Source organism: Sminthopsis crassicaudata, chromosome 3 (genome assembly GCF_048593235.1).
Source record: "Sminthopsis crassicaudata isolate SCR6 chromosome 3, ASM4859323v1, whole genome shotgun sequence".
Taxonomy (NCBI): Eukaryota; Metazoa; Chordata; class Mammalia; order Dasyuromorphia; family Dasyuridae; genus Sminthopsis; species Sminthopsis crassicaudata.
In genome coordinates, this window is record NC_133619.1 from 336,800,636 (window position 1) to 336,812,950 (window position 12,315).

Here is a 12,315-nt window from a genome sequence, read left to right on the forward strand (position 1 = left end):
AGACTTGAAAGAGAAGAGGACACTAAGTTTTTTTGGGGGGAAAAATCATGAACCTTTTTACTGGAAAAAAAAATCAAGGTAATATCAATCCATATGTCTCTTCTCTCATTTTAATGATAGTAATCCCTGGACATATGAGGCATTCTCAGTTCAAGGATGATAAAGGAAGAGGGAAGTTTTCATAAATAAGATTCTGCAATTTGATTGAAAGGACCAGAGAATACAAGATCCTACTGTTTTATGGGGGTTTTTGTTACTATCAAAAAAGTATTTGATTCTGGAACTGTTGTGTTGCATTTAAAGTTTGCTTCCTATATAATATCTCCTTTGCATATGTCAAAATCTTGAAAGATCTAACAGCAGAGGAGACATTGTTCAACATTATAATTATTCCTATCAATCAAGACCTCAAACTCTCTCCAAAGGTACTTCACTGTTTTGAAGGAGAATTGTGGAATCCAAACAGAAAAGCAAAGTTCTCCAGTCGTCCAAATGTTCCTGTTTTTTGATGATATTGTGTCGGTTGCATGTTCAGCCTTCAGGATGTTCCAGTTTCCACATGGAAAAAAAAATTGGATGAAAAATTTCTGTGGTATAAACTGATTTGTAGCAGGAATGACAATGCAAAGAGCATGATTGATCAGTATGTACATTTTAGAGAAATACTGCCAATTAACAACAACCTGGGCCCAGAATTGATTAGAAGGAAAATTTTTAAAATGCCTTTGCGTAGTGCTTTAAATTTTTAAAGTTGAATTTCATTTTCTTATTTGGATCACTCTTAATTTTGTATTGCAATAATTATTGAATATATTCTTTCCCTTCCTCTATCTACTCTGTCATTCCTTGTAACAAAATTTTTTTTGAAAAGGGAAATGAGATTAGCAAAGCTAAAAAAATTATGTCTGACTAGGAACTGCCATATTACATATCCATGGCCCTTTATCCCTTCAGTGTGAAAAAGAAAAGGTGCCTATTCTCAGTTCTTCGCCAGGATCAGCCTTCATCATTATAATTACACAGAGTTCACTTTTGATTTTTGTCTTTTTCCATTTCAATTTTTATAATTTGCATCTTGTTTTCATGATTCTATTTACTTCATTTGCCATCAGTCAGTAAACTTTTATGAAGCTCCTATTATGTGCCAGACTTGGGATACAAAAAAAAGGCAAAAGATAGCCCCTGCCCTTATGGAGCTAACAGTAATAAGACAACATGCAAATACCACATACAAATAAGCAACATATGTGACAAATAATCATCAACAGATAGAATGCCCTAGATTAAGAGCAATTGGGAAAGGCTTCCTATAGTCTTCCTTTTAATCTTCCTGTATTTCATATTGATGATATTCATGCACCACAATTTGTTTTGCCATTCTCTAATCAATGGATAGCTACCTAATAATCAGATTTAACATGAAAAGTAGTGCAGTATTTTCAATATTCCCTATCTATAATAAGGACTTCTCTTTTAAAGCCAAGTATTTCTTTGATGATAACCATGTATTTCTACAAGTCAGAATACCATAACCTCTAAAGGAGGCAAGCCACATTTTACCCAAAAGACAGATGCTTGTGATATGTGTGAATAGGCATGAGTGTGAATAGACACGGAGTCAAGGAAGATGAGATAGCATAAAAGATATCATCAAAGAGGTGTGTGATTAGAAAACTAAACTGGCCCAGGTCTTGGTGAAAATGGGGATAATTTACATAGTTTGGGCAGTATCTTGTGTAATCCACTGATATCTGTGTACTATCAAGAGATCCAGAAAAAGGCCTTCAGCATGTTGGCTGGGTCCTTCATGGAGGATTTGGGGTCAGTTGGTGGGGGGGGGGGGCAAACTATGCCCTTGTTAACAGACTTACAGAAAAATCAGCTTCAAATATACTGGTTACGTGGCTCTGGGCAAGTCGTGTCACCTCTATTCAGTTTCTTTATCTTGAAAATGGGGATAATTGGAATCTTCCAAGATTGCTAAACTTTGCAATTACTCATTTTCACAACAGAGTGCTTGACATATAGTAAGTATTGTGTAAATAATACGAAAGACCTGAGTTCAAATCCAGACTCAGGCATTAGTTGAATGTTCCTGAACAAGTCATTTCCTCAACAGTAAAATAATAATAATAATAATAGTATCCACCTTACAGGATTGTTAGAAAGATCAGATGACTTGAGAAGTTCATTGAAAATCTTAAAATGTTATATAAATGCTTATTGTCATTATTATTCCAGATCAGGTTTTTTTTTTTTTTTTTTTTGAACTACATGAAATAAAACGTTTAGGGAGAAAAATAAAAGCAGATTGATTAAAAATAATGTAAGGATTTTCCTACTCTCCCAAAGACTACTTTTTGCTTCAGCACACATGTTGTTCAGTTGTCCCTATCATGTCCAACTCTCCATGTTTCCATTTGGAGTTTTGGAGATGTTGGATGTGTCTGTTATTTCTTTCTCTGGCTTATTTTATAGCTAAGGAAACTGAGGTAAACAGGGTCCAATGACTTGCATAGGATTAATATCTTAGGCCAAATTTGGACTTCGAAAGATGAGACTTCCAAACTCCAGGCCTGATACTCGACACTGCACTATCCGCTGCCCACAGCAGCATAGTCATGCCATTGTTAGATTAGCTTGGATATTCTTCAGGTAATTTCTCTAGAAATGGAAAAGGACTATGGATATATTGCTTAGTCTTGCTTTTATCATTTTAAAAATGGGGATAATATGTACTTCAAAGGACTGTCATGAAGTGAGATAAGATATGTAAAGTACATTAAAATCCTTAAAATGTTACATAAATCCTAATTATACATTACAAATTCTTGGAAATAAGTTATACATAAAATAAATTTCTAAGAAGAAAAATAAAAGCAGATTGATTAAAAACAATTTAAGGATTTTTTTTTTTTTTTGCTTTCCCAAAGACTTTTTTTTTTTTTGCTTGCTATGACACCAATCATTTTTATATTGAATGTACCTTGAATAGTTAGAAATCTAGGAGTTAGTAGTCTAGAAATGTAACTAGTTTACATATTTAAAAAGAATTGTGGGCTTGTTGCTCAGCCTGAATTTTATTATCTATAGTGAGAATGAGAAGACCTAAACTTTGGACCTCAATAGGTTATAAGAAAAAAAATGCATTATAGACTATACTGTCTGAATATAAGCAGCTTTTAAAAAATATATATAGCTTCATTGTGGTTTTTTTAGTACAGAATTAATAGGAGTCTATCTTGTCTCCCAACACCAAGTTATGAGAGTTCATATATCCCTTTCCATAAAGCTAGTATTCACTCACATCAATATTTGTGTCAAAAACATAGACTCAGCATTTCAGGAAGCATCAGATGAGTCCTAGGCCAGCAGTCAAAAAATGAATGAAAGTACCATGACTATTTGTCATGAATCCTAAACTTTAAATGTGTGATACTTTGTACAAGTTACCTCTGATCTTCCTAGGTCAGTACAAGAGAAAGACAGTTTCTATGGTCTCAACACTTCTCTGGGTAACCTGTGCCTTTCTATACCTTTTAGGTACAGGTGGAACATTGTAAATTAAAGGCAAGAGAAGTTTTTGAAGATCAAGTGGCTGATGGGATTCTAGATAAGGGAAAAATATTTTGCCTACCTTCTGCCTTATGTGAATTTTCCCTCCAGCTTCCTTGACCCTAAGGACCTGAATGTTAGTTTGTGCCACGTTAGCTTAATGTCCACCTGTGTTAAAAAAGAGGCGGGGTTTTCTGACCTGATTTCCTATGTAGTACAGTCTAGACACTCTCTTGCTTCTGACTTCTGAAGCTTCTGCATGGCTGGTTTGAATGTCTCTCTTTCCTTCTTCTTTATTATTATTACCCTATGTGAAGGGGCTAGAAGAATTTCCAAAAGGTTTCTCCCTCAGAAAATCTATAACAGCTTTGCTGGGGAGCTGGCAAGTGCCTTCCAGTTGTGTGCATGTTGCCTAGAACTTAGGATGTTAGTGGAGATCGGGCCCTGGGGAGGTGGCTTTGGCCCAGATGTAATCCTGACCCTTCTCTTCCTGCTCTTTGTGGTCCATGGGATGTGTTTTGATGGTGCATCTGCCAACCCCGCCGTGTCCATCCAGGAGTTCCTGATGGTAGAGTCCTCCTTGCTGACCACACTTGTCAAATTGTTGGCTCATTTTGTGGGAATGAAGGCCAGCTGCGTTTTGACCAATCTTTATTGGTCTTGGGAGTTGACAGATTTCCATCTAATCCAGAATCTGATTGCCAGAGATTGCAGCTCCTCCCTCCGGACATCAGTGAGCCAGGGCACCTTGGTGGAAGCCACCTGTTCTTTCTTCTTCCATTTAACACTCCTCCTATTTCAGCACAGTCTTTTTATCTACAGGGTGACAGCTGTGGCTCTCATTGTTACTATCTTGGCTTATACAGGTGAGAGAATTTTCACTTTGAGATTCCAGGGCGGGTGGCAGAGGGAGGAGGATTATCCCTCAAAGCAAGGTTATCCTACTGGAAAGAAAAAAAACACTCATTTGAAGAGCCAGTACTTAATAGAGATCAAACAGCTAATCCAATGAAAGTGTGTCTTAATAGGCATTTCAGTTGTTTTTTGGTTGTCATTTGCTTTGTTGTTTTCTTAGGTTTAGTGCTAGGGAGTTTATAGTTTATAGTGTTTATAGTAAGGTGGAATGGGGAGAATCTGAAAAAAGTCAGGGAAATCTTTGAAAGTGTCAGACTTTTACTATTTGGGAGAGGAGGCTAAGAACCAGTTCTAACATCCATTTAGCTTTTGTGAAATAATTCCCAGTCCTAGTTTCAAAATATGTCAGAATGATTTAGTTACCTCAAGGAATGTCATAAAATTCTACAAACCAAATAAATTTGTATTCACTTTAATTGAAAAGTCAGACCATACATGAGGGAGGGCAGGTGTTTGTGATGAGAAAGTAAGGGAAAAGGAAATCAGATACTAATATTATAGTGTCAGAACAAATAGGAAGAATGTGGGGATCACTAAGGGATAAGGGAAACAGTGGAAGTTAAAGTAATTAGCTGGTTTAGGGATTAAAAAAAATAAGTCTACAAAATTATTTACTACTTTGTTAATAGTAAGAAGCACAGTGGGAGTGTGGTTAAACACCTGGATTTGAATGATTTTGGACAAGTCCCTTTATTTCTGTGGGCCTCAGTTTCCCCATGTGTAAAATGAGGTCAGACTAAACAGTATCCAAAGTCCTCTTCCACCTCTAAAGCTATGATCATCTATGAACCTGTTGGCTCATGCTGTGATATGGCAAGTGAATTCACCTCACTTCTAATTGATTTTCTATAGATAGTAGATCCTAATGTAGCCTTAAGTTTCTCTTCTAAATCTGTTAAAAAACCTATTTTTAGGACCTTGATGGTGTATCTATATAATATCTATATAGATAGAAATGTAGATGTAGAGAACAAAAGAGAGCCAGCTCACAATTCTTATCTTTTTAAGTGGCCCAGTGGATAGTACACTGGGCCTGGAATCAAGAAGTCTTGAGTCTAGCCTCAGACACTACCCATCTGACGCTAGACACTAAACTTATGTTTGCTTCAGTTTCCTCATCTGTAGAATAAGGATAATAAGAGCAACTACCCCCTCTCTGCTCCCAACCTCAAGGGTGGTTGTGAAGATTGAATAAGATAATAATTGCCAAGCACTTAGAAATGTCTGACAAATTAAGCACTAAATTAAAAAAAAACCCACTATTATTGTGAAATAATCAATTATCACCATCATTATTATCACAGCTAACATTTATATGTTTCAGGTTTGAAAAAAGCTTTACCAGATCCTTGCAACAACTCAGGGAAGTTGGTGCTATTATTATGCCCATTTTACAGATGAAACAACTGAGGCAAAGGTTAAATGATTTACCCAGGGTCTCCCAGCTGGCCAAAGGTCACATTTGAACTCAGGACTTTGTAACTTGAGGTCCAGCACATTATTGATTGTGCTACCAACTAGCTGTTTGTTAAAGGGGAGTGTTATTACAAAATGAATAGTTGATTGTTGTTGTTTTTGTTTTTAACAGCATTTTATGGTATACAGAGTGCCTTTCCTGCAATAATCTTATAAAATAGTATGTAATATATAAAAATTATCCCCATCTCACAGGAAAGGAAACTGAAATGCGTAAAAAAAAAAAAAAAAAAAAAAAAAAGCTTTATCCAAGGACACATGCTAGTAAGCAGGGTGTCTGGGTCCCTTCTGACTTTATATCCAGTGTTCTTTTAATAAGACCATTTTATCTCTATGAAGTAGGAAAGCAACTTTCCTCACTTAGAACGTTAGGTTAATTAGCCTCTTTGCTTTAAGGTTATCTATAATACAATAAAATATGACAGAAAATGGAAGGATAAGGCTAAGTCCACCAGCCCACACTGAAAAATTCAAAGGACATGCTCTTGGGAACCCCTAACCTGAATAAATGTCAACCTGGGTGAGAACAAATCTAGACCAGATCTTTTGGTTGATTTCTTGCTAATGTGTGAGCCCAGAGAGGATAATGCAGATAGTTCTGTTAGTATCTGTAGAATTCTTTTGTAATTGCTAATGTAAATGTAAACATTTTACAGATGACGAAATTGAGTCTGTGAGAGTGTGACTTGCTTCCACATCTAGTAAATGTCTGCCATAGCATTTTAACCCAGATTTCCAGATTTTAAATTTAGCACTAGCTCTTAGTCATGTACAGCTGTCAGGCTGCCCCTCAAAGCCTAAGACAGTTTTATGTATGAAAGAAGGGTTGGTGTTCATAACTCTGTTTCTCTAAGAACTTTCAGGCAAAAGTTGAATAGTCTTTGAAGAATGGGAAATCTAATTTCCTTTTAGACTGAAGGTTTGGATATATGTCCTTAGATAGGCTGGTTGATTTTAACATTGTGCAGTCAAACATTTTCCTCTCTAGTTTCTTGTATTGAAGAAAATAGGGAGAGAGATTAAATGAGAAAGGAAATAGGACTTCTCAAATTGCTTAGTAGATCAAGGCACTTCAAAACCAAATATTTTCTATTGATTGATGTGTCGCAGGATAGTATTCTACAAAGTGTCATGTTTCTCCTCGTCGTGGTAACTTACCAACCAGGACTATGGAAGATGGATAAAGTTCATTAGGGACCATCTTTTTGTTACTTAAATGTCAGCATCCCTGGAAGAATCAAAAGCAAAATGGAGTGCATTTTCTGAAATGATCTTTACAACTTGGTTAAAATGGCTATTTTTCAAGTAGCGGAAGGTGCGGGGGAGGACTTTTCCAGGGTCCCTTTCTGTCTGAGGATTCTTTGAGATATCCATAGAGAGGTCACTTAAAACCAATAGAATCCCATCCCTCCGGATTATTCTTTTCACAGCTGGTCCATTTACTTCGGCCTTCTTCAACCCTGCCCTAGCATCCTCTGTGACTTTTCATTGCTCTGGAAATACTTTACTGGATTATATGCAGGTCTACTGCTTGGGACCTCTCACAGGTAAGAAAACCTTAAGAGGCTTCAAGGGTCCATTTCACACCTTTTGTTTAGGACAAAGTTGACAGTGTGAGGATTTCAAGTTTAGAACCAGCAGCAACTTTAGAAGCCGGCTAATCTAGCCCCTTTATTGGAGGCTTCTAAGTGGTATAATGAACAGAGTGCTAGACCTGGAGTCAGGAATGCCAGAGTTCAAATCCAACCTTAGACATTTACAGACTGTGTGGCCCTGGACAAGTTCCTCAGCTTCAGTATCCCTAGCAATACAATAGAAATAATGATAGCATCTATTTCCAAAATCACTGTGAATACAATGAGATATTTATATAACTCATTAAAGTACTATGTAAGTTATATAGGCCTTAGCCATATAAATGTTAATTATTACTATTGTTGCTATTATTAATTACAAATGAGGAAACTGAGGTACAGAAAGATGAAGTCATTTGCCCAAGGTCACTCAGTAAGTGATGGAGCAGAATTTGAACTCCAATCCTTTGGTTCCAATCCAGCATAATAATAGAATGATTCTATGATCTTATAGTAAGAGAAATTTTAGGGCAAATATTTAACATGACTATATATGTGCAAATATAACTTAATATATAAAAGAATATATAGTCGTATGAAACATACAAGTTCATATAATAGTATACACTAACTACATATAAGTTATATATAGGTTTATACATAAGTATATATGTTGATTTTATATAAATCTATATGTACAAACTCTTATGCATGTTTATACAATGATGATAAAAGTAAATATATAAACATGCCACAATATTTATCCCATGTAAACAAACACATGTATTTATGTAAATATACATGTAAGTTTATATATAGACAATAACTATGTAAATATATATGTATGTACAAATATGTAAATATATAAGCTCATATGCAATGACTATATATGTAAATTTATAAGTTATGTAAATATATGCATTCACATATAAGTATATATCTCTCTGTATATGACTACACAAAGTTCATATCAGTATATATGATGAATATGACATATAAGTATATATAATAACAATATGTGTATATATATGTATGTATGTATATATATATTTATTTAAGTTCAATAAGTTTTATTTTTGGATGCTGAAGGCACATGGATGATTAGCACCTTGTTTAAAGTAATAATTTTTACCACCTTTCCCTATTTAACTATTTGGTAAATGAATAAGGAATAAAATGGAATGGCTCAAACATTATTTTTTTATTTCCTCTGACCGCCCTTTGGTGTGGGTCTCAAAAAACAATGAAATAGTCAAAACCTATATAGACAAAAGGAAAATGGGAAATATAGACCTTAATGACCACAAACTGCCATATGTAGTTTGAAGTTTTAAAATATAGACTGTACTTGGGGCTGGAGAATTTTTTTTCTGCCAAGGGCCATTTGGATATTTATAACATCATTCACGGGCCATATAAAATTGTTTACTTAACAGACCTCAAACAGTGCAAGGCTATGGTATCTAGCTTTTAGCTCATCATCAATTGTAGTTACCTTAGCAAATGATTTCAGAGGGCCTTATACCATCTATAGGCTGGTATAAGGCCTGTAGATTCCCCACTTTTAACCCAATTCATGGGAAAGCAAAGCCTTGTAGGATATGCTGAAACCTTGGGATGCTCCTGAAGGCCTGATATCATGCTAATTACCTATGTGACTATAAACAAGTCACTTAATCATCTTTAAGCCCCATGATCCTCATCTATAAAATGGGGCAATTGGATTAGAGAGCCTCTAAGGTTCCTTTCAGCTCTTTATACGTAATTTTATAATGGTTATTCTTTATCCATATTTACCTCTGTATTTTCAGACTGGACCTGTGATAAACACCTTATGTGGGTACCCTCCCTATCACTGCACATGGCAATGGTAAACTCTCTATGCCATTGTGGATGGCTTTTATGATCTGTTTGACCAACGTTCATCTTCTGGGGACCAATTAATTACTGAGACTCTCTCCAAAGTGAACGAGGCTGATCCTAAAATAATGAGCAATCCAGTCTATTGCTGGAACCTGCTGAGCTTTGCTGCACAACCTAGTATGAAGTCCGGGTTAGCTCCCTGGAGGCCTCAGAATCAGCTGGAGTCAAGATAAGCAAAAGTCCTTGGTCTTTAAGGGGAGAAGTGAAAGGGTGGACAAAACTGCTACACACTCTCCACCTACTGACTTCTCTTCTCGTCCTCCTCCAGAGTGAGTCTGGCTTATCTCACTCCACCCCCTAATCCCTCCTAGAATTATCTATATCCATTAAAAGATTCAGCCACTACAGAATAGTGAGAAGGGCCATTTTTCCAAGCATATGCTAATAGTTATTGTCCAATAGGTAATTAGCCTTAAATGCTCAATTGTCTGATTCCAGAGTGCACCTATTCTGAGTTTCAGCCCTTTACAACCAAGGGCTTGTGGTCTCTTAGCTCAATTAGCCTTTGAGAATCCCAAATCTCCCATGAGACCCTGGAAGAAGGAACTCCAGACTGGGGAAGCCTGTATTGCAGGGCTGCAGGGCTTTTAAGTCAAGCTGGATTCATAGGCTTTCTTAGACTACACATAAAATCTTTTTTTTTTTTTTTTTTTTCTTCAGGGATGATTGTGGCAGTCCTACTATATCAGGGCAACATTCCCCGGTTTTTCCAGAGGAACCTGTTTTACTATCAAAAGAGCAAGTATCGTGTGCCCAAGGGGAAGCCAGGCTCCCTGCCTAATGGTACTCAGAAACAGGAGAAAAGCACCAAGAAGGGGAAAACAGAATTCAGCCAGAAAATGGAGTGGCAGCAGCAGTTTTGGAGTCACAGGACTTGAATATGAATCCTAGCTCTGCCACTTACTACTGCCTGGTTGACTTCGGACAAATCACTTGAATCCCCTAGATCCCAGTTTCCTTATTTGTGAAAAAAGGGAGTTTAGCTAGATTACTCCCTTACAGCTCTGGATCTGTGCTTCTGTGATCCTACTAGATTGTGACAAGTGTGTCCATTTCCTTGGCTTATCAGTTTTGGGGGTGAATGGATCAGCAGAAGAGACAAGAACCAAGGGAACCCTGGATGGCTTTATATTTCCAAAGCAATTGAGCTAGTTGAGAATGTTCTCAGGCAGCAACCAAGCACACAATGAAGTATCCTAGAGCAAGGTGTCTTCACCTTTCCTGGGTTGAGGTTCCCTTCGAGAATAGATGGAACCAATGGATTCTCCTCATCCAAATCATGTTTTTAAATGCGCAAAATAAAATAGAATTACAAAAGATATTGATTATGTTGAAATACAGTTATCAACATGTAAAATAAAATAAATACATAAAACTTATGTTGAATTTCTTCTTTCCTTACAAAAGAGCAGCTCTTACTGAGGTGGAAGGTGGGGATAAATTATTAAAATACTGACTGGACCTGTTTGTTTTCTTTGGTAAAGGTGTATGAAATCCAGAAGTAAAATGGCAGTGTGGTTGGGCTTCTCAAAGAAGGGAGTCTCCTCATCTTCCATAAACCCTTATAATTATTGTTTCAGTCTCCTATCAATTCTTCAAATCTGTGGAATGCAGTTAGCATGTGGAGAGGCTTATCAGACATGTTTGGGATATTGACTCTGAGGGGTCTGGGCTGTAGGTCACAGTGCCAGTTAGGTCCCAAGAGCCAATTGTTAAATTTTCTTTTTTCTTTTCTTTTTTCTTTTCTTTCTGAGGCTGGGGTTAAATGACTTGCCCAAGGTCACACAGCTAGGAAGTGTTAAGTGTCTGAGACCAGATTTGAACTCGAGTCCTCCTGAATTCAGGGCTGGTGCTCTATCCACTGTGCTACCTAGCTGCCCCAGGTTAAATTTGAAAATATGTCCTAGGTCGTTAGGAAAGCCAGTTGTTAAACATTTACTAGCTTATAGGCCTTGAATGTGGGACAGTTGTCCTTAAAGGACAAATGTCCCTTTTATTCTAAGTTGTGATTGATAAGTTCTGGGGAAAAGAACTCATTCAATTGGGATGAGTGAATCCTGAATGGGATGTGGTACCTGAGAGGGACCTGGGTCCCATGAATGCTATGGTAAGAGCCTCTTTTGGGAAGATTAGCACATAGTAGCTAGCACATAGTAAGTGCGTAATGCTGTGATTGTATTGGTTCTGACAGGAAAGGTCTGGATTGGCTCTTACCTTCCCAAAAGCTATTTTAAGATTTTAAGACTTCCAAAAAAAGCTATTTTAAGACTTCCAAAAAAGAGCAAATTAACTTGAGAATGAGAAGATCAAGATATCAACAAAAGTATAGCACAGAAGTTGGCAGTCAGATGATTAATATCATAAAGACCAATATGAGACAAGTGCCATTGATATAAATAAACACCATGGTCCCTTCTTTAAGGAAGCATAAAAAATAAGAGAGACATGACACATATGTACAAAACTAAACATTCAATGAGAAGTCCAGGAATTTAGGGAGAGGACCATAGAACTCATTTCAAATTCAGAGCCAGAAGGTCATCTTGACTACTTCTTGTAGATCTTAGATCTGAGTTGGAAAGGACATCATGTAGTCTCATGCCTTCATTTTATCTCTGTGCTTTTTCTTAGAATATGAATATATAAAATGACTATTGAGGAAAGTGAGGTTTAGAAAAGGTCATAAAAATCCACACTAAATCCATAGTAGTAAAATGGAATATTGAGAATTCAGATTCAGATCCTCTGATTCCTAATATTCTCATTAAACTTGCTGTCGTGAGCTAGGATTGTCAGGGAAAACTTAATGGTAGGACTTAAAAAATCTGGGTTTGAAGCCAGGGGATTTGAATTTAAATTCTAACGCTGCCAC

At 36.6% G+C, this 12,315-nt stretch overlaps 2 protein-coding genes across 3 annotated transcripts in view; both read left to right on the top strand.

Annotated features, from left to right (window-relative positions):
* Positions 1 to 10,822, top strand: part of PAK2 (p21 (RAC1) activated kinase 2) — a 116,870-nt gene extending 106,048 nt beyond the window's left edge. For both annotated transcript variants that reach the window (XM_074301532.1, XM_074301531.1), the window contains exons 15-17: positions 4,378 to 4,421; positions 7,377 to 7,493; positions 10,104 to 10,822. In XM_074301532.1, coding sequence (XP_074157633.1) covers positions 4,378 to 4,421; positions 7,377 to 7,493; positions 10,104 to 10,224 — 282 coding nt within the window. In that variant the 3' untranslated portion in view covers positions 10,225 to 10,822. The remainder of the gene's footprint in view (positions 1 to 4,377; positions 4,422 to 7,376; positions 7,494 to 10,103) is intronic.
* Positions 1 to 12,315, top strand: part of LOC141561646 (uncharacterized) — a 612,565-nt gene that overhangs the window by 552,204 nt on the left and 48,046 nt on the right. The window lies entirely within an intron of this gene.